Genomic DNA, 27,701 nt, shown 5'->3' on the forward strand with positions numbered 1-27,701 from the left:
AAAGAGGCACAGTTAAATGGCTACTAGCAAGCAGGAGCCACGTAATTAGTAGCAAGTTCTTTCAAATGGAGACCATTCATTTAAAGCCTGCCCTGTCATGCTTCGCTATCTTCCAGATCTTCTTTCTCTTCAGCTCCCTCTATTGCTGTTAGTTTCCTGTCTAACTTTCAAAGTTGAGTGGGTTATCAGTTCTTGCTGCAGTTTCTCTGCGTCATCATATGGCACATACTATAGCTTAGAAAAGCTGTTAGCCACAGCAGTGTTAAACTGTAAATGTCTGATGTCTCCTCAGCAAACAAGTCTGTAAGGCAGCGTTGTAGGCCCTGAGATGCAAAGATTTTCCCTAAGCTGATACAGGACCTACCACTGCTCCTCACTGGAAGGGGGTGAGGGTTCGCAAGAGTATTCTACTAGAACTCCCTTTCCTCAATCTTGTGCTTTTCTTCTTTCACTCATGGCAGGTACGAAGACGCCTTGGTTCTGCTGCTGACAGAGGTTTTGAATCGAATACAATTCAGGTACAACCAGGCACAGTTGGAGGAGCTGGATGACGAGACTCTAGATGACGATGTAAGAAACCGAGACTTGGTAGGAAAACTGCATTCCTCGATACTAAACTGCTGGGTTGTACTGAGTACCTCTGAAACTTCCTGCCAGGATCTGGTCACTTTTTCAACATACAGGCTAGACCACTATTTCACACTAGTAATTTTCTCCTCTTGCTGACATCTCTTGTATCTTAAGTTTCAATGCTGCCAGGATAATGCATGTGTCTAAGCAACTTGTCAGCATCCTCACCATTCCAAATCAAGAGCATTAAGGGATCAGCAGTGCTATGATTCCGCACTTAGCTTCTCTGAACCCAGATTTTAAGTGCAGAAGTATATTCAGTTCGAAGGCAGCTGTTGCGTGCATGAAGCAAAATATACAGTGCTGTGTGGGTTTTGAGGTTGAAAGAAGCATGAAATGTTTTCACTAATGGACTTTGTGTTGCTGTCCTGCCTGACTCTGTTTTTAGCGTGCAGTGGAGGCAGAGAATTTCCATTATAGTGCAGCAAATAAAATGAAGCAGAAAAAAATCAGCTTTAATTTAAGAGCCATTTGAACTCTACTCTTTCTATTTGCATATGGTATTTCTTCTCGAAGTGACATGGTAGCTGTAGTGAGTCTAGATGATGTTTTAGAGTGATGAGTAAGCCAGTCCTTAATGATATGGCTGGGTTGGGTAAAGAGGCTGTGAAAGTAAAACAAATTGTGGGCTTGTCACAAAGGGAAACCAGGCTGTGAGAGAGTACAGTCAGTGCAGTTTCTCTATAGCAAAATAATCTTGTGTATACTTCTGCAATAACCATTATTTGTAGGAGTTGGGTTTAGTTCCTTTTTGTGTGTTTTAAAAAAAATTCCTCTTTTAGACCAAGGCAGAAAATGGTTCTTTGATTTCGGACACTGTTATCATATGACACATGCAGACATTTAGCCCTTATTTGATATTGGTCCTTTTATCAAGGGAGGGCATGTTTAAATGGAAGACAATGTTTGAAAATTTGCTCTAGAATAACACTGATGTGCTCCAGAATAAGAGCATTCAAACAGAATAAAGGACACCACAATTACTAGAAGGCCAGAAAGTGATATGACATGGATGCACAATTACTTAGCATTGTTAACTGCCTTTGTCAATGAAAGCTTGCAAATCTTAACTCTAGCTCAGATTGCTGACAAAGTAAGAAACTCCTATAAACTATATATTGTTTCAATTCTCAGATGTTCAGACAGAAGCCAAACCCTGGTAGGTACAGGTTAGTCATTTCTCCAGTACTTACGCCTACCAGCTTGTTAAATATAGGCCAGCTCTTTCCACTTTCCGCTTGGAGGGAAATAAGAGGTGATTACCCTGGTCTTTTTCCCCACAGCAGCAGACTGAGTGGCAGCGGTACTTACGCCAGAGCCTAGAAGTAGTGGCAAAAGTCATGGAGCTCCTGCCGACTCATGCCTTCTCTACACTAGTAAGTAGTCATTCTGCTGAGAAGCTGAGATGAAGCAGCTTTGCAACATATGACATGAGCTCTGCTCTCAAGCTTTTGTTGTACAAACACTGGTAGAAAGTTGCTGTGCAATGCTTACGGAGAAGAGGCACAGGGATGTGCTTTTGGATTCAAATCTTGGTAAAATCAAGGCCATAAATTTAAAAGACTTCAGATTTTCTTCTGGGCTTTGAGAAGTTTTCTACCATATCTTGGGGGGGCGTGCCAGAGCACACTTTTGTGCCTCACTCACTGAATGTCCCAGGGCATTTGAAATTTGGATCAGTCTAGAGGTGAAAACTGGGACAGAGCTGCACACTCTGCTGTTACCAGTTTTCACCTCTAGGCTGATCCAAATTTCAAATGTCCCTGTACATTCAGTGAGTGAGGTACAAGTGTGCTCTGGCACGCCCCCCAAGATATGGTAGAAATCTTCTCAAAGCCCAGAAGAACATATGAATATGCTGAAGGGTCAGAGCTGCACACTCTGCTGTGACCTTCAGCATATTCATCTTGGCTTTTCCATAAGGCGGAGGTACTGCGCATAAGGCAAATGGTGAGATGATGTTCCCAGGAGGGTGGAATGTTAACTTAAAATACACGGCAGTCCATAGATGAAGATCATAGGGAGATAGGGCTCTGCAAACCATAGGGAGGGAGAAGCAAGAAATACTGAAAATTAGGGTTCTCACACGATTAACTCAAAAAAATTAATCGTGATTAATCGTGCTGTTAAACAATAGAATACCAATTGAAATTATTAAATATTTTTGGATTTTTTCTACATTTTCAAATATATTTATTTCTAAAACAACACGGAATACAAAGTGTAGTGTTCACTTTATATTATTTTATTATAAATATTTGCACTGTAAAAATGATAAAAGAAATAGTATTTTTCAATTCACCTCATACAAGTACTGTAGTGCAGTCTCTTTATCATGAAAGTGCAACTTACAAATGTAGATTTTTTTGTTACATAACTGCTCTCAAAAAAAAAAAGTAAAACTTCAGAGCCTACAAGTCCACTTAGTCCTCCTACTTGTTCAGCCAATCGCTAAGACAAACAAGTTTGTTTACATTTACAGGAGATAGTGCTGTCTGCTTCTTATTTACAATGTTACTTGAAAGTGAGAACAGGCATTCGCATGGCACTTTTGTAGCCGGTGTTGCAATGTATTTATGTGCCTGATATGCTAAACATTCGTATGCACCTTCATGCTTTGGCCACCATTCCAGAGGATATGCTTCCATGCTGATGATGCTCATTAAAAAATGGGTTAATTTTGTGACTGAACTCCTTGGGTGAGAACGGTATGTCTTCGGCTCTGTTTTACCCGCATTCTGCCATATATTTCATGTTATAGCAGTCTCGGATGATGACCCAGCACATTTGTTTTAAGAACACTTTCAGAGCAGATTTGACAAAACGCAATGTGAGATTTCTAAAAATAGCTACAGCACTCAATCCAAGGTTTAAGAATCTGAAGTGCCTTCCAAAATCTGAGAGGGACAAGGCGTGGAGCATGCTTTCAGAAGTCTTAAAAGAGCAACACTCAGATGTGGAAACTACAGAACTCGAACCACCAAAAAAGGAAAATCAATCTTCTGCTGGTGTCATCTGACTCATGATGATGAAAATGAACATGCATCAGTCTGTTCTGCTTTGGATCGTTATCGAGCAGAACCCATCATCAGCATGGATGTCTTATGGAATGGTGGTTGAAGATGAAGGGACATATGAATCTTTAGTGCATCTGGCATGTAAATATCTCGCAATGCCAGCTACAACAGTGCCATGCAAATACCTATTCTCGCTTTCAGGTGACATTGTAAATAAGACGTGGGCAGCATTGTCTCTTGCAAATTGTAACCAAGTTTGTTTGTCTGAGTGATTGGCTGAAGTAGGACTGAGTGGACTTGTAGGCGCTAAAGTTTTACATTGGTTTATTTTTCAATGCAGTTATTTTTTGTACATAATTCTACATTTGTAAGTTCAACTTTCATGAGATTGCACTACAATATTTGTATGAGGTGAATTGAAAAATACTATTTCTTTGATTTTTAATGCAAATATTTGTAATAAAAAATAAATATAAAGTGAGCACTTTACACTTAGTATCCTGTGTTGTAATTGAAATCAATATATTTGAAAATGTAGAAAACATCCAAAAATACTTAAATAAATGGTATTCCATTATTGTTTAACAACGTGATTAATCACAATTAATTCTTTTAATCGCTTGACAGCCCTACTGAAAATTTGTCTTCTCCATCTGTCAGTGTCACTATCTTGGCGTTTATTAAGATGGCAGTGCTGTGAAATAGCCTTTTCTTGTAGCTGTGTGGGAGAAAAGCAGTTAGAGTGGTTCTCAAGCTGCTAATCTTGGGGCATGAAACTATTGAGTTCAGAAGTGTAACAGTTAGTATTGTTCAATGCTCTTTCTGGATGGGAAGAAAAGTGTCTGAATTCACTAGGATCACTGAGCATGTGTAATTACTCTACTGTGGTATGTCATGGAGCTGTCTACGTACCTGAAGGCATGGAACACATTCCCTGAAAAGCAGAAAACTTGTTTGGGAGAAGAGAATGAAGCTCACTTGCTTTCTCTTACCGTTACATATATTGGTATTGTCAAGTCCCAAAAGCATGTTTTGTGAAAAATCTTTTCTAAGACTAGTGCTAAAAAGTCATGGAAAGATTTCTGTTTAATTCCAATGAAAAATTGTTTGTATGAATAGAAACGTTCCCCTGCAGTGTTTGCAGTACGTTGCTAATGCATGAGTCAGCAAGTGAACCTTACTACAAACAATAATGAAAGGGCCTGGTCTCCTTTCACTGTAAGTGCAGAGTGAAATGCAGAAAGCGAAATGCATTTGGTGAAGAAAACATGGTTTTAAAAAACATTTCCCTGTGTTGTTAATATTACTTGGACTTTTTAAGAACGTTCTAACCCTGTGGCTGTGTTCCTTCATATGAATTCCTGTTTCAGTATTGGGTATCTTTCCTTGGAGTCCTGCTCAGTTCATTCTAGGACATTAGATAACCCAAGAAACACTTAATGAGTCTCATACACGTTACAGTAGTTTGTGAAATGCGCTTGTAACATGTGACCAGCCTTTAGACCACAAATCAGTAAGTGAAATTGACTCCAGAATAAACTGAGTCACTGTAAATCCGTCTCTAATCTGCTGGACGTTCTGCATGTGGTGCCTGGCACTGGGGAGTGAATGACCACACTTCAACAGAGTAGATATCTAGGTTTCTGTAGGGAAGAGAAGAGCCAATAAAGTCCCAATAAAGTCCCAAGAGTTAAACTGCTAAAACTTTAGCATAAACCATGCGTAAGGCTAAGATTTAGTCATGGACAGGTCAAGGGCAGTTAACAAAAATTAATGGCCCGAGACCAGTCCACGACTTGTACTATATACCCCCTGACTAAATCTTAGGTGCTCTGGAGGTGGGGCACAGGGGGTGTTCTGGGGGGGCACTTTGGAGGAGGGGTGGGGGGCAGACCGGGGAACCGCTGATGCTCTGGGGCAGGGGGTGGCCTGGGACCATCGCTGGGGGGAGGGGAGGGTGGCGCAGTAGCCAGAGACTGCCCCAGCAGTGGCCAGTGTGGCTGGCTTGAGTAGCCCTGGGGTCAGTCGCACCGGCGGCTGCAGAAGTCAGAGGTCCCAGAAATCACGGAATCCGTGACAGACTTGCAGCCTTAGCCATGCGTGCTTTTGGCTGTATTCAAAGCAGGAGAAAGTTCTTGTTGGTAAACCTCTGTCCTTGCTTGTAGGAATCAGAGGAGAATTATTCCAGGTTAGAAGGGATGGAAGGGACCTATTTTTCTTGATTTATCTGTTAAAAAAAGCTAGATCTTGAGTTCCAGAGGAATACACTAGGGTTGACTTAGCCACTGGCAATGTGAACAGCCCTACAGTATGCACTGCTAGAGTAACATGGTCGGTTGGGGAACCAGCCAAGATATTTCCTACACTCAGTGTTTTGTGTGTAGCATCTTCCTTCACGTAGGCACATCCTGTTGGCAAGTTAGTGTTCCTAGTAATTGGTAATGCAGCTTGCCAATGACTTTTGTGTTATGGGGGAGTTTAATGCTCTGAATACCTGACCTCGGAGACAACCTCTTACACAGGATGTTCTTTCCCTTGGTTCCTTTCTTTGAGGGTATCCATCCACTCATGTTACTGTTAGCAGCTTGCTAGCAGAGTGGCTGCAACATTTTCCCCATATACTACATCAAGGAAGGACTGAAAACACTTGGACTCAACCTTTTTTTTTTTTTTTTTTTAGTGGAGTATATTGGGGTGGCATTTTTAACAGTTGTAAAGAGGACAAACTGATGGAGATGGTGCAATGCAAGTTTTCCACACCCATCCCTGCATGTGCACCTCAATCCTGATCTGCAGCCCCACCTTCTGTTCACTCCTGGGTCCCAGGCAGGGCTGCATGTGCATTTCAGTAATGACTAGCAACAGCCTGTGCTGCGCCATCACTGCCCTTCTCAGGTATCCAGTCATGTCTGCATTGACGATAAGTGTTGATGTGGAAAGGACAGCTGTTACTTGAGGAATTTCTCTAACACAGGGACCTTTCTGGTTTTGATGCTAGCTGTCTAGACTAGAAAAGCTTAGGGTATCAGATCCTCCAGAACCTACAATCCCTTCTTCCAAATGCCTTTTGTGAGACTAAATATGCGGGGGGAGGAGGAGGAGGAGAAAACGGGAAGTAATTGTCCTCTGGCCCAAATTAATTGTAATGGAGAAGTATTAAGTCTATCTGCCTTAACATTAAAATCACACCTCTGTGTTGTGTCCCTTTTTCTTTTCAGTTCCCAGTTCTGCAGGATAACTTGGAAGTATACCTGGGACTACAACAGTTTGTGGTCACTTCAGGGACAGGTAATACCACTCTCCAGTGTTATATTTCTCAGTTCTTTATACACTTAGCTGTAAAAATGTTGTATTCATGCATTAAGCTCCTGCTTGCTGTCAAACTGTCCATTATACTTCAGCATCAATATTCTAGAGGTTAACCCTAAAATTCTTCACACCTGGATGCTTACACACACTACATAAGGGCTCAGCATTCAGAAATATGGGTTTGGTGTTTGTGCTCTGAGGAATCTGCTTTCTTGTTAGAAATGTGGTTTATATTGATATGTTTTCTCATTGATTATGGTACTTGAAACAAGAAAACTGGTGGGGAGCACAGAAATGTTGGCATAATGTAGCATGGTTGATATAGCTAAATGACTATCAGCTTTTCCACTGGAAACTCCATTCAGGAAGGGCTTGTTTTAATTTGGTTTGGGCTCAAACTCAGCATCAAGCTCTCTCAATGTGGGAGCATTTTTATTTAGGATTGAATTAAAATCAGTTGAGAATACTTGAATGAAAAGATCAAGGAGGCAGTACATTTAGCACCCTCTGCTACCTGCCATTATAAGCGTCTCTCTGTCTTGGTGGGAAGAAGGAATAAAACTATTCCCAACCTACCAAAAGAGTTTAATCCCAAAGGGAGAAACTGGACCCTCTTTTAGGCTGTTGGCTCACCTTGTGGGCTGGCTGTTTCTGACAACTGAGGAAAGGGTGGGTGGGAGGATATTAACTGGTTGAGAGATTTAATTTGGGGGGTGTACCATTTATACTAGCTAGACACATGTCTTTAACCCTTTAAAATGTATCCCTTCCATTAAGCCTTCTGACATAGCTGTTAGAAGAATCTGCTGTATGCTAAATATCACAAGATGTACATGTTATCCACATCATTCTCACTTAGAGAAGTTGAACACAAACCACCTAATATATTAAAATAAGCACATTTTAAATGCACTAAATCACTGCAGTGCATGCTGATGGCAGTCTTCATTACTTCTAAGCTGTTTAACTGTTGCAAATCTGGCCCTGGCTCCCAAGTATTTTTTTTTCTAGTACTCTGGCTGCCCCGATGGGTCAGTAGAGTATAGTGATTTATTACACAGACAAGGCTCCAGAAGCTTACCATGCTGGATATTAGCAATTTGTGGATTATGTTCTGCACCCAGGTTTATGGTCACTTCCCACGTTGAACTGTCACTACACATGTTCATGGAAGGCTTATAGACAATGGTGTATAACAGAAGTTGGTTCAGGAACTGGCTTTTCATCTAAGGGGGACATGGATCAGAGCAGACAGCTTAGACTCAAGTACAGCTTCAGGATCATACTGTGTAGTGCATGTCTTAGCAGTTTCACATCTTGCAATCTTGATGGAAATAGCTCCTACTTTTCAACATCAGTGCTGAGACTAAATTGGCATGAGTGGAAAAAATATGCTGTTGTAATACATTTATCTGAACAGTTGAAAGGAAAGCAGGGAAAATTCTTCAGCTGTCCTCATTGTCCTTAGGCCTATGCATTACAATATGTATTTTCCAGCAGAGCGTCCCATGCTAGGTGACACTGTGTATTACTGGGAAAATAGGAATAAACATATACATTATCCGTATGCTTATATAGCTTATTCTATGGGGAAAAAATTCCAGGATTCAGTATGTTACATGTATCTGGGTGCTGTGAGTGTAGATGGTTAGCCACACATGGTGTTTGCATCTGAATTTAATTCATCCAAGTTACAAATGTGGTTTTGTTGTTCCTCTAGGAATTTTTATCCTCTGTTGCTATATAGACAAACAGCAGAGGGAGCCAAACTAACAACCTTATCCCCAGAGCTGGGATCATTTTTTTTAATGTCAATCAGTATCCAAAAAAAGACGCCTGTTAGCTACAGTTTAATCCAAAACAAAGCAAAAAGTACATGGAAAAAGCCAAATGGCTGGGGAACTTTCTTTTCAGTCTTTTATAAAGAGAATTACAAATGATGGGTAGTGAGAACTTGAATCTATCTGCAAAAACTATATTTGACCGCGTCCATTTAAACTTGTTTTATTCATTCTTTCCATCAAATGATGGTGCTCAGAGCTGAACTGTGACCCACGGGTTAGTTAATTTAGAGACTGCTTGTAATGAAATTAGCATAAACTCTGCATTTCCTGTAGCTACATAATTGGGTTTCTCATCTGAAAGAGATGTATTTATTACAGATATAGGTTACATGTGCTTTGTGCTTAAATTTTATAATATTTGAGAGAGAGAGAGAGAGAGAGAGAGAGAGAGAGAGAGAGAGAGACTCCAAACTGCCTGAATGTTAATCAATGGTTAATAACAAACCAAAGAGCATTTACACTTGAATCTTGCCTTGCTTTATGTCTAACAGACCACAATGTCATTTCAGGTCATAGGCTGAATATCACTGCAGAGAATGACTGCCGACGCTTGCACTGCTCCCTACGAGACCTTAGCTCCCTGCTGCAGGCTGTTGGCCGTTTAGCGGAGTACTTTATTGGGGATGTTTTTGCTGCCCGGTTCAACGATGCCCTTACAGTAGTGGAGAGGTAGGCAAAAGGTCACTGCATCAGGGAATAGTGCTGCCATCCCTCCACCAGTGCAGAGGAACTGCTTACCACTTTTAAGGCCTACCACCCCCACAATGAATAGCAAAAAACACAAACTACCTTCTGCCACAGAGTAACTGGAATGTCAGTCTATCAAATGCCAGAGGTATTGCTTCACCAGGGCTAAATTTCTCAAATATACCTCCTGTAATCCTTTAAATACATATTTTAGAGATAAGCAATAATTGATTACTTAGATGTTCAATTCTGAACAATTACTGGGAAAGTCAAGAGTCCACTCTCATGATGTAATTGCAGCTATTCTGACCTAATGGAACTAAGGATATAATTTGATTACTTCAGGTCGGCATCACCCAAAACAAAATCTCCATTGGATGTCTGTCTGATAAAGTACATGTAAGAGCTGGAATCAGATTTCCATTTGATGCTTCTCCTCAACTCCCAAATAAGCATATGTTTAATCACAGCTTATACATAGTCCTGTGCTTACATTCAGAAATACTGTACCTGTTCCTAAAAACAAGTTTGCTTGTGATGCAAAATGGCCCTGTTGTGCTAGACAGTCTAGTGTGTGTGTGAGAGAGAGAGAGAACATTTAGTTAGTGTGCAGTCTAGCTGAGTGCCATGTTATGATAAAGTATATTCTGGTTGTTCTTGATGTACATGCACATCTGTATTTTGCAATTCATACACACTCCTTGATTTGCTTCTTTATTGGCAGGCTGGTCAAGGTAACACTGTACGGGTCCCAGATTAAACTCTACAACATTGAAACTGCTGTGCCTTCTGTATTGAAACCTGACCTTATCGACGTGTGAGTATGAGACTTTTACTGCAAAACCAAAATTATACTGTAGGCTTCCGAAGGGTTATCCTGCTATTGGTGTTCATAGGACCAAAAATGATGAGTGGAAGTAAGACAGTGTCTGAATTTAGGTCCCTTATTTCTTCTCCCTGGTGAGGAAGCATTGGAATCCCAAAGACTTGTCAGTATTTTTCTCCACTTACTTCCCATGCCAGGTGATACACATTTATCCTCCAGTGTTTCCTAGCTGACCATGAAGAAGCTTTGTGATCACTGTCCCCAAATCAAGGCTAACTAGCTGCTCTTCATACTCAGACCACTGTTTCCTCCAATTCATGTTCTTAGCCCAGCTGCCCAATTCCATTTATATAATGAGATTTAATTAAAAAAAAATATTAGGGTCAGATGAAAAACAGCTACCATGTTGGCTCTAAATGCAAAGCAGTGATAACAGCCCATAATACACCTTGTACTGACTGCAAGGAAGCTCAGTTCGCTTGAAGTGTTAGGGTAATTAAAGTAATCCATGTAAAAATGGTAGCATCTTACATCCCTGCTCTGGGTATGTAGTCTGGACTTACATAGCAATTGTTTTGTTACTTCTGTTAGTGCTGCAGAGCCTGTACTACTATGGGAAAGTGAGCCAGGTTCTTATCTGGCTCAGGCATAATAGAACCGTTAACCAAGTTACAATTCCAGAGCTAAATGCTGCCCTTGCTAAATTGTGCGATCCCACTTAAGATAATGCACTTGCATGGGTGTTACTAAGGATGGGAATTTAGTCCTCAATCTTTATTACTCTTTGTGATACATGAGCCTGGAACACAGCTTAACTCTCAGATTTCAGGATGAATATGTGTCTTTGTAAGTTATAAAACCCATTTTTTTTTTTCAAGTTTTATAAAATGAGGAAATTTGATCCACAAGTTATAGCATTGAGACTCCACATTTAAAATAGAATACCACTTTAATGGTCTTCATCTCTCCATTATGCTCTGTTGAATATGCCTTTTTCTGCCAGCTGACCTTGTGAGCAGGGTTTAAACATGTCCTTTTGAAAAGTTTCTTTTGATTTGTGATTGCATATACTGTATATCAAACTTCAGAGATTCCATGCTGGTAATTGGTTTGATCACTTAGTCCCCTGAGTCTCTCTGCTATTAATCCAAACTGAGTGTTGCTTACATTAGGTTCAAACTAAGCTTAACTTTTTCATGTTAAATAGCTCTATTGTCCCTTTCTCATAACAGCCCTACCAGGCTGGAATTCTTCTGGATTTGTTGGCCTGTTTTCATCCACTTGCTATCAATAAATCCAGTCCTCCTGTCAGTCAAAGCAGAAATCCGTATTGCCCTAGTCTGACATCAGTTTAAGACGCGTGCTTATTTCATTCTGTTACTGAAGTTGTGTAACTTTCACCTCCATCTTCTTTCCCTCATTACTATCAGTAAGGATCATTCTGGTCTGTAGCTTTTGACATGGCATTGAGCCTGAAATACAGAACACTTGAAACACCAACCCAGCAGTTTATTTTAATTTGACCTCTTGCTAACTTTCCTGTACTCCTGACGTATGCACAGTGGAGCAATAGCACAAAAGTTCAGTTATACCACCTGTCTCAACACACCTGGTGGGTGCAGTTACTAGGGCAAAGGCAACATTTTAAAGTAACTGCACTTACTTACTGTTGATTGAACTCCCAATTCATGTGCTAATCCCTGGCAAAAATAGTCTAGAGTTAAGCTGTAAACACTGAGGGAGGGGAACAGTTTAAAACAACAAGAAAAAACATTATGTTGGCAATCCAAAATTAAGTTAAACCTAAAAAGGATATTGAAAGTCAGCAAGATGTAAACACCTTTCTCTGCTTCCTTCCCCCTGTGGACACCCGTTAGCGGGATGGAGGTTTTGATAAAGCCATTCAGTTTACTAACACAGGCAGCAGAGATCTTACAAATCTGCTCCATGTGCTTTATTTGCACAGTGTGCCAGCCATATAGAGGGAATGCTGGAGTGTGGGGCTATGGTTTAATGCATAAAATATCTGGCATGCCCATGTGAAGCCCACCACCAGGAGTCCTTGGCATGTAAGCACTCTACTTTTTGCTCCAACTCTGTCTTCATAGTTTTACAAACAAGATCTTAAGTCTTGCTACATGACAGCTTGCACGTTTGAAATCCTGTAAACTCCTGGGGAATGGAATCTGATCCCGTGTCTTTGGCTGAAAGGTGCAGCAGTTTGACTGCATATAGCTCAGAAGAAAAGCTTACTGTAGTTATTTTAAAGACTCCCTTCTGTTTAAAAGATGTGGAAATGTGCAGTCTTGACTTACGTATTCTGGTTGATAGACCAGTTAGGTTACTGGTCAGTGTTTGGAATCTTTGATGTTGTGATATCTGCAACCTTGAAGCTCAGAGTATCGCTTGGTTTTCGGTTCTATGGGCAGAGTTAAGGTGGATTGAAAAATTTCAAGTATTTCCAAACTTTCAAGTGACTTTAAGTACAGCCTTCACATTGAATTTTCAGGCTTTGTAATGTTTTTTGGGGGGAGGGGGTTGTATGGACTAGAACATTCTAAGTAACTAATTGGTATTTAGTCTTAAATTTACCTTAAAGTTCCCAGGCTGGAAATTTCCTTAAGTGTCTAAAATATATATTGAATTGTTCAGTGATGGGAGTCCTGCAGTCTCCAACCTGTGTGGAGCCAGCCCCCAAACTGTCCTGGGAGCAGGGTCTCCTTTCTACCACCAGTCAAGTGGCTAGGTACATGGGGATAGGACACGTAAAATGAAACCACACCTCTACCTCGATATAACACTACCCGATATAACGCGGTAAAGCAGTGCTCCAGGGGGGCAGGGCTGCGCACTCCAGCGGATCAAAGCAAGTTCGATATAACGCGGTTTCACCTATAACGCGGTAAGATTTTTTTGGCTCCTGAGGACAGCGTTATATCGGGGTAGAGGTGTAGTAGGTTTGGGGAGTGGTCTCTAGACTGCTAGAGGCATACCTACTCTTCACATGGGCAAGAGCTGATCTAGTGTCCCTCCTCATTCTCCCGTCTTGACTGCCTGCTACTTCTTCCCGTCCATCCCTTTTGTGGCTGCTACCATTGAAGCCATGTGGAGTTAGGAACTCTATGGAATTATTCAGGTCACCATAAATTGCTTTTATTTCTTCCCACATGCACACCTAATAAAAACCTTTACAAACTAGGCCTTATCAGGTGCTTAAATATGGCCATGAGTGTGGTTTCAATCAGACTGAATCAAGCTTGGCCAACTGTTGTGCCAAAGGAAGTTCTGGAAATGTTCCAGAAGTGCAGCCCTCCTGTTTCTTTCTCTCTCTCTCTCTCTCTCTCTCTCTCAAAAAAAAGTCTTGTCTAGGTTGCCTTAAAGTTTCCAGAAATTCTAATGCATGTGTTAAACTTCAGACATGGACAGTTCTGGATGTCTTATAATGGGAAAAGCTATTGTCCACCTTAACTCCAAGGAAAAGAGTGCCTCTCTGTTGTATGTCATCAGAGCTACTTTACTGTATTCGAGACTTCCGCCATCCTGTTGTGGTCCTTCTGGAATGCCCTTTATCACATGTTTGTTACAATTGTCTCTCCCTCCTTCCAGCCATGCTCAGTCACTGGCAGCATTGCAGGCTTACTCTCATTGGCTAGCCCAGTACTACAGTGAAGTTCATCGGCAGAATCCAGAGCAGTTCATCTCTCTAGTCTCCACCGCCCTGGAAGCAATTACTCCACTCATCAGCTCCAAGGTACCTTCATCAAAAAAGGCAAATACTTCTCCGAGAAACAAGAGGGTAAAACCTGAAATTAACATCCAACTTTCCATGCAGATGCTACTCTTGTCTCTATGCATTTAGCAGGTTGGCCCTCAGGACATGTGAATCTGCAGACGAGAGGTTCTGTTTATTTGCCTGTGCAATGCATTTGTCTGCTTTCCAAGAACATGATGAAAAACTTGGTGAGGTGTGAAGGTAGTGTCATCGAGACAAAAGCTGCCTTAAATAGCATCATAGAAATAAATGACAGCCAATCGCTGCAAGAGCAGCCTCTTAAGTAAAGATGGATTAATGAAGGTCTAATTATATTGTGGCTCCTTTAATCTGGGAGTTGAGAAATCTTCACACTCAGTGGTAAGGGGCTGACCTGTGTTCTGATTAAAGGCCACTGAATACTGACTTGTGCTTGAAGGCTAGTTTGTGTGAATGTTCTGTCTGTCAGGTTCAGTGTGCTCTTGAATACAAGTGCTGTGTCCCAGAAAGTCCACTGTCTCTTGACACTGTAGGACTGAGTTACTGCAGAGCTTAACAGCACACACTCTCTTTTTCAGGTGCAAGAGAAGTTGCTGTTGTCTGCGTGCCACTTGCTGGTCTCGTTAGCTACTACAGTGCGGCCAGTGTTCTTGATTAGAATCCCAGCAGTACAGAAAGTTTTCAACAGGATCACAGATACCTCCGCTCAGCGGCTTCCTGATAAGGTGCTGTTTGACTCTAACACAAATGCAGAATGTCAGTTTAATTGGGTGCCCTGAGGAAACAATACCACAGCTTTTACCGTTATGGTACATCAATTTCGGGGAAAGAGACGTTACTCCTGGATTCTATAAACATTATGTGCAGCAATCAGAGTGTCTTGGATATGTCCATGGCCTTTAATTTTTAGAGTAGAAGTACTAAAACTGAGGAAAAACATAAAATTGGAACTCTCAAATCTTATTAAACAACATCTTAACTTCCTGTAACTTGTACCTGATGTCCTGGCTGTTTTATGATGGCAAGAGCTCTGAATTATCTACACTTGATAGTTTAGTCTCTGAACCTCTGCATTCTAGGACTGGCTATGACTCATGGGGAGGAATATTTCCATTCAGATTCCTTAGTCTGCATTCCCAGTTTAAATGCTGATTTGTATTAAGTAGTACTTAAAGGCCCTGGCAGAGATCAGGGTCTCCTTGTGTTGAGGACTGTTCAAACCTACTATGCATCTGTCCCAAAGAACTTACAATATAAATAACAAGACAGACAATAGGTAGGAGCAAGGAAGCGTTATCCTTGGGCTTGTGTACACAGTGCTGTGGACTATAGAAGGGCCAATTGCAGAGCTCACCAAAGTGTGGCACTCTAACTGCTCTGTGTGGACACTACTGGCACAAACTAAAAGATGCCTAGTTTGCATTAACGTACGTCCTCTTTCAAACAGGACTCTGTTAGTGCAAGCTGGATACCTTTTAGGATACATCTACGCTGCAGTAAAAGACCTGTGGCACACCTGGGTCAGGTGACTCTGGCTACGGGGCTATAAAATAGCAAAGGGGAGGAGGACCTCAGAGCTGGGATTCCAGTCTGAGCCCAAACATCTACGCTGCTATTTTTAGCCCTGCAGCAGGAGCCCACTGACACAGATGCCGTGCTACAAGTTTTTTTTTTTATTGCAGTATAGACATACCCTTAGTTCATGCCAGCAGTGTCCATGCAGGGCAGTTAGATCACAACACTTTGGTGGGCTCTGCAATTCACATTCCTGTAGTCAATGCTGCTGCGCAGTGTAGACAAAGCCCTCATTACTCAGATGCAGAACTGAAGCACAAAGATTGAGTGAATTGCTCCAGGTTATCCAGAGAGTCTGGGAACTGAACCCAGATCTGAGGCTGGGTCTAGTGCCTTAATCACAATACTCACCTTCCCCTTCTAGTTTGCAAGATTTCAGTTGCGTGTTGGGCTTTTAACGTCTCTCTTTTATTAAACTTGATTTCTTCAGTACTTATGCTGGAATCGCACTTCCATGTAAACTGAGAGAGGTCTCACTTAAATGAGGCACTAGCAGGTTCCTTAAAGCTGCGTTGTTTCAAGGCTTAATGTTTCGTTGGTTCCAGGCCCAGGTACTGGTGTGCAGAGCGCTCTCAAATGTGTTGTTGCTGCCATGGCCAAATCTCCCAGAGAGTGAACAGCAGTGGGCAGTTCGCTCAACCAACCATGCCAGTCTGATCTCTGCCCTCACAAGGGAATACCGCCATCTGAAATCCAGTGCCATCCTGCCACAGAGGAAAGTGCGGCTGGAGGACAGTAAGTGCTCTGTTTCCTGATATGAACCATCCACCAGGGCAGCTGCTGATAGGGAGTCATTAAGCAGAGTTGTTCCAATAACTGCACTAGCTGGAAAGCCTGTACTCAGAGACTTATTTGGGAGGCTGAGGTGCGAGCAGTTAGATCAAATGACTGTTAATGCGACTGTCCTTCCCACCTTTTCAGTGAGTATTTTAAAGGGAACTTTTGCTCCAGTGAGTTGTCAGTACACTTCTTCATTGCTCAGAGATCAGGATCAAGTTGTCGTTTTTAACCTTCTAGGCAGGAAAGATTACATTATAAAATACTCTAGCTGGCTAATGCGGTAGTTTGGGGGGCTACCATTAGGCTATTATGCTGGAAATCTAGGTTGGCGGTAATGTTCCCAAAGATTTCAGCTGTGAGAAAATAGTAAGGATTTTGTCAAGACTCAGAGATACAGAGAACGCTTGTTGGGGTTGGGGGGGTTGAAATTTCATGTTCTCTGCTAGCTAAAAGGGTTCCTATGCATGTTGTGGAGCTTTAGTTTTGAGGATCATTCTACTAAATATTATTTGGAATCCTAGATTATCACATACAGCTACAGTATAGACACAAAGTGTTCAAACCTGGCACGTTCTGGAGAGCAGTGGTCTGCTTTATATACGGGACAAGTGTGTGGGGGTTGGGCTGTCTCAATCCTAAAAGGACAGTTGGTACTCATCAGAAAACTGCTGTGCAGCTTGAATTGGGCCAGTGTTTTCTCTCTTCCATTGATATTTATACAGTGCTTATTTGCAGTGTCTTCACTGCTGTTGTCATTGTCATGTACTAAATTGACCCAGTGTAGCCCATTGTTCCAGCATGTTTGTTCTTTGTTTTCTTCTTGTCTGGTGTTACTTTAACTATCTGTGTGTTTAAATGAGACCACTAATCTGAATCCTAGAATATCAATGTTGGAAGGGACCTCAGGAGATCTAGTCCAACCCCCTGCTCAAAGCAGGACCAATCCCCAGACAGATTTTTGCCCCAGATCCCTAAATGGCCCCCTCAAGGATTGAACTCTCAACCCTGGGTTTAGCAGGCCAATGCTCAAACCACTGAGCTATCCCTCCACTTCTCTGTGATCCCATAGTCTCTGCCTCTTAATAGAAGCAGTAACCATTTGGACAAGCCAGGTACTTGAACACATGGCTAGGATTAAGCATGAGAGGAGTTGTCTTCAGTGGGCCTGTTTGCTTAAAATTAGGCACACTCTTAAGCACTTTTTGCATTGGGAACTTGAACTGGTGTATAGTCATCTTGTCTGTGGAAAGGCTTCTAGGTTTTGGCCATTGTAGATGTGGATGAGTGATTTCCGCCACTTGGTTAGTTTTCTTAGTATCCCTGGAAAATCTCTCCTAACTCTTTCTTCATCTTGATTTGCAGCCAAAGTGATCATTCACCAGACACTTAGTATCTTAGAAGACACTGTGGAGAGTATCTCTGGAGAGTCTACCAAGTCTCGGCAGATCTGTTATCAGTCACTGCAGGAATCCGTGCAGGTCTCACTAGCCCTCTTCCCAGCTTTCATTCATCAGTCAGGTATAACAATAGGACAAGCTTTAATGCTGTGAGTAGCTCTTATGACCTACTGATAAACGCCCAAAGCCCATTCTGATAAAATTAGCCGTGGCACATACATGATGTGCATAGATTTGTTTTCCCAAGTGGAATGTGAATCAGTACTGTGGGCAGCTGTTTAACTGGGAACTTTTAGGTTAAGCTGCATCTTGGATCAGGAATGGGTCAGAAGACATTTGATAGGGAAATGGTCTTAAATTGCTTAAACTACTGGTACTCCAGCTGATGAGGACATAGTCATGAAAGCTACTGAATCCTCAAAATGCCCTATACCTGCTCCTCGGGAATGGTCCCTTGCTAGACACACAATGGAACAAACCTGGCTAAGGGATTTAAAAACAAAAAATGTTTTTTGCACATAATGTTACCTGGCATTTACCATATCTTCAGAATCTTGAAGAGGTGTGGAGGTGTAGCCCCGTTCAGACCAAGACAGACAGTTCTTGAGACTGCTTGTGAAGCAAATAATCCTGGGTCAGAGCCAGGCCCCAGAGGTCCTTGCTAACCAGTCTTATCCTGAGCAGGACTCTAGTTAAACTTGAGAAACAGGCTTTGTATCGCACTAAGGCAGCTGGCAGCTACAGCCCCCGGAGTACCCAGCATCTCACTAGAAAAGAGGCACCAGGGCAGCCAAGTGAGACCATCGTGGGTCACATCTAGTACCCCAAAGAGAGGCGGCAGCTTCTGCGGTGGAGCAGGAATACAAAACTGTTTCCTCTGGATGTGTAGAGAAGTAAGGAGTTGGGAGGTAGGAGGAAGAATAAGAGACAGGATAGAGGATAACTTTAAAGGCAAACAAAATCCAGTAGGGTAAGCTGGTGTCACGACTCCCTGATTAACCATTCTGGTGAATAGCTAGCAGACAAGGGAACAGTGAAATTACCTTTGTGGACAGTCTCATGCAGTTGCAGTATTTATCCATGGTGGGACATGCACAGTGAAAGAATTGAGCAGATACAGCTTTAACATGGTTACCCAATCAAGTGTGTGAGACAGTGCTAGCACAAGACTTGACTCTGCAGTGATAATCAGTTAAGCACACAACCATGTGCTGGGAATTACCTCTGAATTCAGCCGAGTGTCCTTAATAATTACAAAAATCAAACCAGTCAGTTTCCTTTTTCTCCTCCTCCCTTCCTCCGCCTCTTAAAGGCACAAAGGCACGTGGCTTTTGAATTTCATATTACTTCCTGTTGATCCTGTATAAGCAGTGAACTGACAGAGCGTGGCCCAAGAGGCACCTCAGTACTTTCCAAGTCAGTGGCTCAGACTAATTAAGTGGGTTCTCTGCTGTTAGCACTGTATCATGCTGGCTGGATATATAAAAGGCCACTCCAGTTTGCCTCTCCCACCAGGTGTCAGGTTATAAACCTTTGGTACCCAGCCCTTAGTCTCTCACTTGCAATGGCAGCCCTGCTGGTAATCCCAGCATGAATGAGTAAAGGGGAATCCAGCACAGGAGGAGCAGATCATTAACAAAACAAACATATGCAGTGCTTTACAGCTGTCTCGTTAACACCTTCCCTTGCCTTTCTTCTTTCTATTATAGATGTGACAGATGAGATGCTGAGCTTCTTCCTCACCCTCTTCCAAGGACTGAGGGTACAGATGGGAGTACCTTTCACTGAGCAGATCATACAGACCTTCCTAAACATGTTCACCAGGTACCTGTCACCCCTGGTTGCCTAACACTGGTGAAAAGTTTGTTCTTTCTGGACCCTGTGTGAGGAAGCTCTTTACCTTGAGAACGTCTGCTGTATGAGCAGCTTGCTGATTGGCCACTTCTCTAAAGTATCCATTAATATTTTCACCCCCTCAAAGTGCCTGGATTTTTCCCCAGGACTGGATCCATTGGGTGAAGGAGGCAAAAATGCTTTTTTAAAAGTCCAGATGACTTGGAGGGAGGATGCAGGTTACAACATCAGGGGTTGGTCCTGGGGCCGGTTTTGTTCAACATCTTAATTAATAATCTGGATGATGGGATGGATTGCAAACTCAGAAAGTTCGCGGATCACACTAAGCTGGGGGGAGAGGTAGATACGCTGGAGGGTAGGGATAGGGTCCAGAGTGACCTACACAAATTGGGGATTGGGCCAAAAGAAATCAGATGAGGTTCAACAAGGACAAGTGCAGAGTCCTGCACTTAGGATGGAAGAATCCCATCCACTGCTACAGGCTGGGGACTGACTGGCTAAGCGGCAGTTCTGCAGAAAAGGACCTGTGGATTACAGTGGATGAGAAACTGTACATGAGTCAGCAGTGTGCCCTTGTTGCCAAGAAGGCTAATGGCATATTGGGCTGCATTAATAGGAGCATTGCCAGCAGATTGAGGGAAGTGATTATTCCCCTGTATTCGGTACTGGTGAGGCCACGTCTGGAGTATTGCATCCAGTTTTGGGCCCCCCACTACAGAAAGGATGTGGACAAATTGGAGAGAGTCCAACGGAGGGCAATGAAAATGATTAGAGGGTTGGGGCACGTGACTTATGGGGAATGGCTGAGGGAACTGGGCTTATTTAGTCTGCAGAAGAGAATAGTGAGGGGAGATTTGATAGCAGCCTTTAACTACCTGAAGGGGGGTTCCAAAGAGGATGGAGCTAGGCTGTTCTCAGTGGTGGCAGATGACAGAACAAGGAACAATGATCTCAAGTTGCAGTGGGGGAGCTCTAGGTTGGATATTAGGAAACACTATTTCAGTTGGAGGGTGGTGACGCACTGGAATGGGTTACCTAGGGAGGTGGTGGAATCTCCATCTGTAAAGGTTTTTAAGTCCCAGCTTGACAAAGCCCTGGATGGGATGATTTAGTTAGTGTTGGTCCTGCTTTGAGCAGAAGGTTGGACTAGAGGTCTCTTCCAACCCTAATCTTCTATGCTTCTATGAACACAAGAAGCTATCCTCTGCTAGCAAACACACATCACATTCCCCAGCTCCTCTCATAAATAGGTGGGAACAGGTCTTGTATGAACAAAAGGGGGTGTTTTGCTTCTCTGAATCTGAAACAACATTCAGGAATTGATCTCTGCCTCCAGCATAGGCCAAGACTGGGAGCTTCTACCTCTGTGAAGGAAAGAACCTCTCCAGGCTGCTGCACCTTGCATGTGACCATGAATTAGCATCAGTGCCTCGCTCAAGAAAGGATAGCCTTTCCAGCTGCAGGATACGTGCTGTTGCTGTTTATAGTGGCCTAGCTGGATGGGGGAATTGACTGCCCACCAGTCATTAATCTGGGGCCTGCACGCAAATGCTGTGAGGCATGTTGAGGAAATGGCAAAGCTATTGTAATGCCTTATGGTTTCATCTAAGACAAAAGAAATATTGCAGAACTGACTTCATGTCCCTGTTCTTTGTTGCTCTTTAAGGTCTGGATCAGGAGAATATTGAGTGTGCCCTAATCATCCTAAATCTGTGGAAGCCTGGGTGGTTTGGTGTCCCTTAGTCACAGAGCCAGCTCCCTTCTGAGATTGGCTGCAATCAGTCTATAGCAACACCTCAAACTAAATTAATGGTGTTTGTCTGCTGCTGTTGCCTCCAAATCTTTTAATTTGTCTAAACATCTCTCTGACTTCTGACCGCATCAGTGACTTTGTTTGTGTCCTAGAGAGCAGTTAGCAGAGAGCATCCTCCATGAGGGCAGCACTGGCTGTCGTGTGGTTGAGAAGTTTCTGAAGATTCTGCAAGTTGTGGTACAAGAGCCAGGCCAAGTGTTCAAGCCTTTCTTACCCAGCATCATCTCGCTGTGCATGGAACAGGTCTACCCCATCATTGCAGAGGTAGGACAACTCCCATACAGCAGGCAGAGTTAGTGTCCAATTAAAATCCTGAGTGGGAGAGGAGGGGAGAAGCAATTTCATTGTTTTCCTTCATGCTATCGCAGTCTGAGCCACTAGATGGGGCGAGCTGGGACAGAATTACTGTTAGATCTGGAGCCTGATCTGGGTTGAGGTCATTGCCTGGTAGCTGTGAAGAAGCTAAATTTGCAGATATGTTCAAGGCAAGGCTTCAGGACTCACTACGTGTACAGTGGGTTTTTTGCATAGCCCAGATGAGCATTGGGTCTCATGCTTACCCTAGAGGAAAAGAACCTTGAAATTCTTGGTCATCAGCTCAGCCATGCCCTTGCTATAATGGAGCACCTCTGGTCTGAAATACTGTTCTGGATGCCCATCTGCATGTTATGGGGAAGAGCTATTCGTAGTGGGATCCACTGAAGTAGCTGCTTTCCACCAGAGCAGTCTGTTCTAAGATTCTGTTTCTCCCCCAGCGCTCATCTCCTGATGTGAAAGCAGAGTTATTTGAGCTACTTTTCCGGGTCCTCCATCACAATTGGCGGTACTTCTTCAAGTCTAGCGTTCTGGCAAGTGTCCAGAGAGGGATAGCAGAGGAACAGATGGAGAATGAAGCACATTTCAGTGCTATTATGCAGGTAACTCAACAGCTCTCACAACTTGAGAACTTAGGATTTTCTGATGGGAGGTTATGTTGTAGTGACCAGACAATTAGAAACTCTCAGGGTTGACTCAAACTAGGTTTAACATGTTGAGTTCTTGTTGCACAGCTATGGAAGGTTAGCTCACACATGGGATGTGTGGTTTTGTAGACAAGATGCAGACTATCGTACCCTGTAGAACATAAAGGGGATAGTAAGCATCTCAAGGGGTCACTTTCTCAATGTGGATTTGTGCACTACAATGATGCATCACACCCCACATGCAGAACTAAAGCGTCACTGTTACCTTTACCACCACAAGTCTCTTGATGTGCAGTAGGACAATCTAGTAGTGAGGAAAGCTGGTATGGTACTAAGGTGTTTCTTCTGGGTTTACATTAACTTGTTACTATAAGATGTTCCACTATATCTGGTCCACCACATCTAGGAAAGAACAGTTATTGGCTATTCTTTAGCAGTGGTGGGAAACTTGCGTCCCGTGGGCTGCATGAAGCCCATCAGGGTAATCTGATTGCGGGCCGCGAGACATTTTGTTTAAGTTGCCTGTCTGCAGGCACGGCCCCCCGCAGCTCCCAGTGGCCATGGTTTGCCGTTCCCAGCCACCGGGAGCTGTGGGAAGCGACGGGCCGCAGGGATGTGCTGGGAGCTGCGGGGAGCCATGCCTGCGGACAGTCAGCAAAATGTCTCGCAGCCCGCAATCAGATTACCTTGATGGGCCGCATGCAGCCCGCAGGTTGCCCACCACTGTTCTATAGGCTGTGGTCCTATGAATAGAGAAGGGAAATGAAATATAATAGCCTGCAGGTAAAGCCTATAGCATTCTTTCCAGCCTGGGGAGCCAGAGTCCTAAAAAGCATAAGACTTCCTTGTTTCAGGTTTTACTCTGGCATTTATCAAAACTGCTCGAGTCTGTGAGTACTTACCTCTTTAAGAGCAGGATGAGCTCTCCAAAGGGTTTAACGCAACTTGCAGCAAAATTCAAAACATCATCCCAATCGATCACCCAGTCAGGCTGCCTGATGCAATGCTCTTTACCTCCAGCCTACTTCAGAGTAAACAGAGCCTTGCACCATGCCCTAGGAGCTCAGGATCTCTGAGGTCTGGCAGGCCTGCACAGGGCAGTGAGTTCCAGAGGGCAGGGCCATCCATTGAGAGGTCAGATCAGAGACCTGGTCACAAAACTGCCTGCAATTGAGAGCTCACAGGAATGGTCCTCTCTATGGTATTAGAAGTGGAGATGTTTCTTTCTCATTCAGAGAGTTAAACCCTGTATTGAACTTTCTTTGTGTCCTGCCCCTTTCTGGTATCCTGTATATGCGGATAATTAATGCATGGCAAGCCGGGGTTTAAATCTTCAGTGCAGTAGCCTGCAGCGTGCTAACGGGCCATGTGGACTCTGCTGCTGCACACTGAAAGTTCCATAGTATGCTGTGACCTGCTGCTGTTTCCAGGGTCCACATGGTCCACAGTCAGTGCACAGCAGGCTGTAGATTTACAGCTCAGCTTGCCAAGCACTAACTCCCCAGATAGAGAAGCCCTTAGTTTCCACTGAGATCTACTAGGACTCATGGCTTGTCTCTGCATTACCACCCAGGCTATGCAGGGCTGCCTGAGCATGTTTGTTCTTGCCCCTTCTCTGACAGTGTGACTGGACTGAACCTTTCAGCTGCACCTTTCTAAAGTGGCATTTACTCAGTAATTGAATATTAGCTGCCTCTTGGCCAGCAATTCTGGGCGACTTGGTTTTACTAGTTGGCTCCTGCTCTTTTGATGGAAAGCTGTTACTTAATGTTCTGCAAATGTTCTCTATGGTAAGAACAGCCTGTGTTATCCAGCGGAGTGCCAGCCTGGGCACTTGCTGCCCTATCAGGTCTGTGGCTGGATTTTGAAAAGTGCTGGGTCATTTTTGACCATTAACACTGAGTTGCATGGCTATCAAGGGTGATCTAGTCTCCTGTTACATGATGGAAGCTGTGGTACTGTATAGGAGGCATCAGGTAGAATTTTCCTACATCCCATACCTTGTACAATATAAAAGCAGCTTAGCATGTGAGACTGTCACGCTCCTGAAGCCTTAAGTCTTGGTCTCTATCTGCGACAAGATACTAGTCCAATCCAATCCAGCAAACTTTATATTCCTAGACCCTTTGTGGCTTGTCTTTCAGCTAGCTGCAGTTCCAGCTCCTTTTGTTTTATTACTTACTGTAGTAATGTGTTATATCTGCCTATTGTCCTGGCCTCTGGGCTTATCCAGATGTTTAAAACAAAACATCAACAGGTGTACTCTCCCTCTTTCCTCACCCCCCACAAAGAGCTGACCAGATAAAAGCACCACATAATCTAGACCAGTGGTTGTCAAACTGTGTGTCGGGACCCCAAAGTGGGTCGCTACCCCATTTTAATGGGGTTGCCAGGACTGGTTTAGACTTGCTGGGGCCAGAGCCAAAGCTGAGGGCTTCAGCCCTGGGCTGTGGAGCTGAGGTTATAGGCTCCCTGCCTGGGGCTGAAGCCCTTGAGCTTTGACTTTGGCCTCCCTGCCCGAGGCATTGGGATTTGGGCTTTGACCTCCCCACCCGGGGTGGCGGGGCTCGGGCTTTGGCTCTGGCTCAGGCTTCAGTCCCCCCTCCTGGGGTCATGTAGTAATTCTTGTTGAGAGAAGGGGGTTGCGATGCAATGAAGTTGGAGAACCACTGGGCTAGATCAAATCCTCCAACCCACCCATACATCCAGCAAACTTAGGTTCTAGCTGACTAGCAAAGGGAGAGAATTTCATCACCAGCCATTCCTCCAGTGAGAACACACTGGCTCCAGTTCTCAAGAGTCTCAATCGAAGGACTGTTCAGAGTGTCTCAGATGTGCTTAGACTTCAGTTGAAGTTTGGTCATTTTTTCTGGTCTGGTATCTGCATGGTTTGTTAAGCAATCACTTCTGCTCTGTGGGTTGACTGGAGTTAGGAGTGTCATGAGAGGTTCTTGTAACTCTTGGGGGGTTTGTCCCTGGGACATGGGCTCTTCGCTACTCTGGATGGGTTTTGCATTTGGAGTATGGCATATTAGATACAGGGTGTGTCTCCCTGAGCTCCTTGAGGATATTTCCTGATGAAAACTGAGAATAGGTCCTGTTTGGCAGGAACATTACTTGGAGGGTGAGGGGTGGAAATGGTGCCTTTCTGGACTGCCAAAGCTGAAAGCTCAGCTTCCCACATTGCCACACTCTGGGGTTGGCTGTGTGTGAGGTCAGGTTCACAATGAAGGCAAACAGCTGGGAGGTGGAGGGATTGACCGAGACAAGCTGAGCCACATCCATTTACAGTTAACAGCTGGAAGTGTGTGAGTGAGGTCCTGAAAAGGAGGCAGGTCTTTCAAACAGCCCTCAGATTCTGCGTTGGGGAGAAGTGGTGGTTGAAGCACTACCTCTGCCGTCTGGGCTGACTTCTGCAGGTGTCTGTTTCAAAGGAGGCCAGTCACTTGCCCTCCCAGCCTGGGCACTAGGTAGCAGTTCCCTGCAGGAGAGCGTGAGCAGGATTAGGGTATAATGGCAGTATATCTAGTACGGGAATGGGAGTTAAACCTGAAAAGCTCAGACAACACAAGCCTCTGGGCTAATGGAGGGCCCTGCCAAGTGATATGCACTCTGATGCCAGGAGATCCAGTTGGACACCAAATACTCTAATATATAGATCTGCCTTTGGCCAGCACTTGATGTCATGCGCTCCAGTCCTGTCTGGCAAACCTGCATGCTGGCCTTTAGGCATATTGCTACTCATTCCATCTCCTAAGATCTGTCTTTTTCCATAGGCATTTGGCCAGTCCTTCCTGCAGCCTGACATACACCTATTTAAACAGAATCTCTTCTACCTGGAGACACTGAATACCAAGCAGAAGCTGTACCACAAGGTGGGTGCCAGTTGGTCAACTCCTATATGTGCTGTGTGCAGCAGTTAGAGGGCACTGTGCTGAGCCCTGCTATATAGCAAGTCCTGAGCCACTGCTAGGCTGAGCAGTGTGACAGTATTATGGTCTGGTATCTCGTGAACCCGGAATGCTAGAAATTACTGCTTGATGGTACTGGAAAGCTGCAACTCCAAGCTCTTGGTGGTATACAGCACCCAAGGAGAGGTTTCGGAGTAAAGGCTGTGGGCAGGGGGTGCAGCAGACCTTGAGTCATCGTGTTTCTAGTGCTAGGGGCACAGAGCTGGGGGCACAGCACGGATTAAATCAACATTCCCCTCAGCCTGTTGCACTAGTGTCTGGTACAGAAGTGATCCCACCTCTGCACTGGTCACAGTAAAAACCTGGTGGGCTCTTCAACAACAGTAGGGAGGAGGATGGAAGGAGTCACCCCAAATGGGAGGGGAGGAAAGGATTCACTGATTGGGGCAAATCTTCCCCCTCCCTTGAGCACAAGGGGCACAGAATAGGTGAGCCCCCACCATCACTTAATCTCTCCATGAAAGCAAGTCCCAGATAGGAGCCTCCCCCTTGTGGAAGCAGAAGAGGGAAATTTGCCATCCATCCGAACAGCCAGAAAGGACTGGCCTGGAATGAACGGAAGGACCAAAAGCTATTATACTTAGGGGTTTGAACATGGTAAAGGATGACTTTGGGGGCTGGGGTTTGGACTAGGGCTGTCAAGCAATTAAATAAATTAATTGTGATTAATCAGATTAATCACGATTAACTACATGATTAAACAATAATAGAATACCATTTATTTTAAAAAAATTGAATATTTTCTACATTTTCAAATAGATTAATTTCAATTACAACACAGAATTCAAAGTGTACAGTGCTCACTTTATTGTTTTTATTACAAGTATTTGTACTGTAAGAAAAACAAAATAAATAGTATTTTTCAATTCACCTAATACAAGTACTGTAGTTCAATCTCATCATGAAAATTGAATTTACAAATGTAGAATATGTACAAAAAAAATCTGCATTCAAAAATAAAACAATGTAAAACTTTAGAACCTGCAAGTCCACTCAGTCCTACTTCTTGTTCAGCCAATCGCTCAGACAAATAAATTTATTTATATTTGCATGAGATAATGCTGCCCGCTTCTTGTTTACAATGTCACCGTCTGTTCTCCCTTTCAGGTGACATAAATAAGAAGCGGGCAGCATTATCTCCTGTAAATGTAAACAAACTTGTTTGTCTTAGCGATTGGATGAACAAGAAGTAGGACTGAGTGACTTGTAGGCTCTGAAGTTTTACATTGTTTTGTATTTGAATGCAGTTATGTAACAAAAAGATCTACATTTGTAAGTTGCACTT

At 43.5% G+C, this 27,701-nt stretch overlaps 1 protein-coding gene across 3 annotated transcripts in view; it reads left to right on the plus strand.

The window, feature by feature from the left end:
- Positions 1 to 27,701, plus strand: part of XPO6 (exportin 6) — a 97,021-nt gene that overhangs the window by 63,211 nt on the left and 6,109 nt on the right. The window contains exons 10-22 of one of the 3 annotated variants that reach the window (XM_024215117.2): positions 462 to 570; positions 1,914 to 2,006; positions 6,866 to 6,935; positions 9,310 to 9,469; positions 10,212 to 10,304; positions 13,920 to 14,064; positions 14,643 to 14,789; positions 16,185 to 16,374; positions 17,782 to 17,937; positions 19,526 to 19,640; positions 21,576 to 21,747; positions 22,239 to 22,400; positions 26,222 to 26,320. In XM_024215117.2, the coding sequence (XP_024070885.1) occupies positions 462 to 570; positions 1,914 to 2,006; positions 6,866 to 6,935; positions 9,310 to 9,469; positions 10,212 to 10,304; positions 13,920 to 14,064; positions 14,643 to 14,789; positions 16,185 to 16,374; positions 17,782 to 17,937; positions 19,526 to 19,640; positions 21,576 to 21,747; positions 22,239 to 22,400; positions 26,222 to 26,320 (1,711 nt within the window). Of the gene's footprint in view, positions 1 to 461; positions 589 to 1,913; positions 2,007 to 6,865; positions 6,936 to 9,309; positions 9,470 to 10,211; positions 10,305 to 13,919; positions 14,065 to 14,642; positions 14,790 to 16,184; positions 16,375 to 17,781; positions 17,938 to 19,525; positions 19,641 to 21,575; positions 21,748 to 22,238; positions 22,561 to 26,221; positions 26,321 to 27,701 lie in introns of those variants that run through there. The other 2 variants (XM_029913498.1, XM_029913499.1) reach the window with 2 other exon arrangements.

The sequence above is a fragment of the Terrapene carolina genome, unplaced genomic scaffold (assembly GCF_002925995.2).
Source record: "Terrapene carolina triunguis isolate 2854851 unplaced genomic scaffold, T_m_triunguis-2.0 Scaffold695, whole genome shotgun sequence".
NCBI lineage: Eukaryota > Metazoa > Chordata > Testudines > Emydidae > Terrapene > Terrapene triunguis.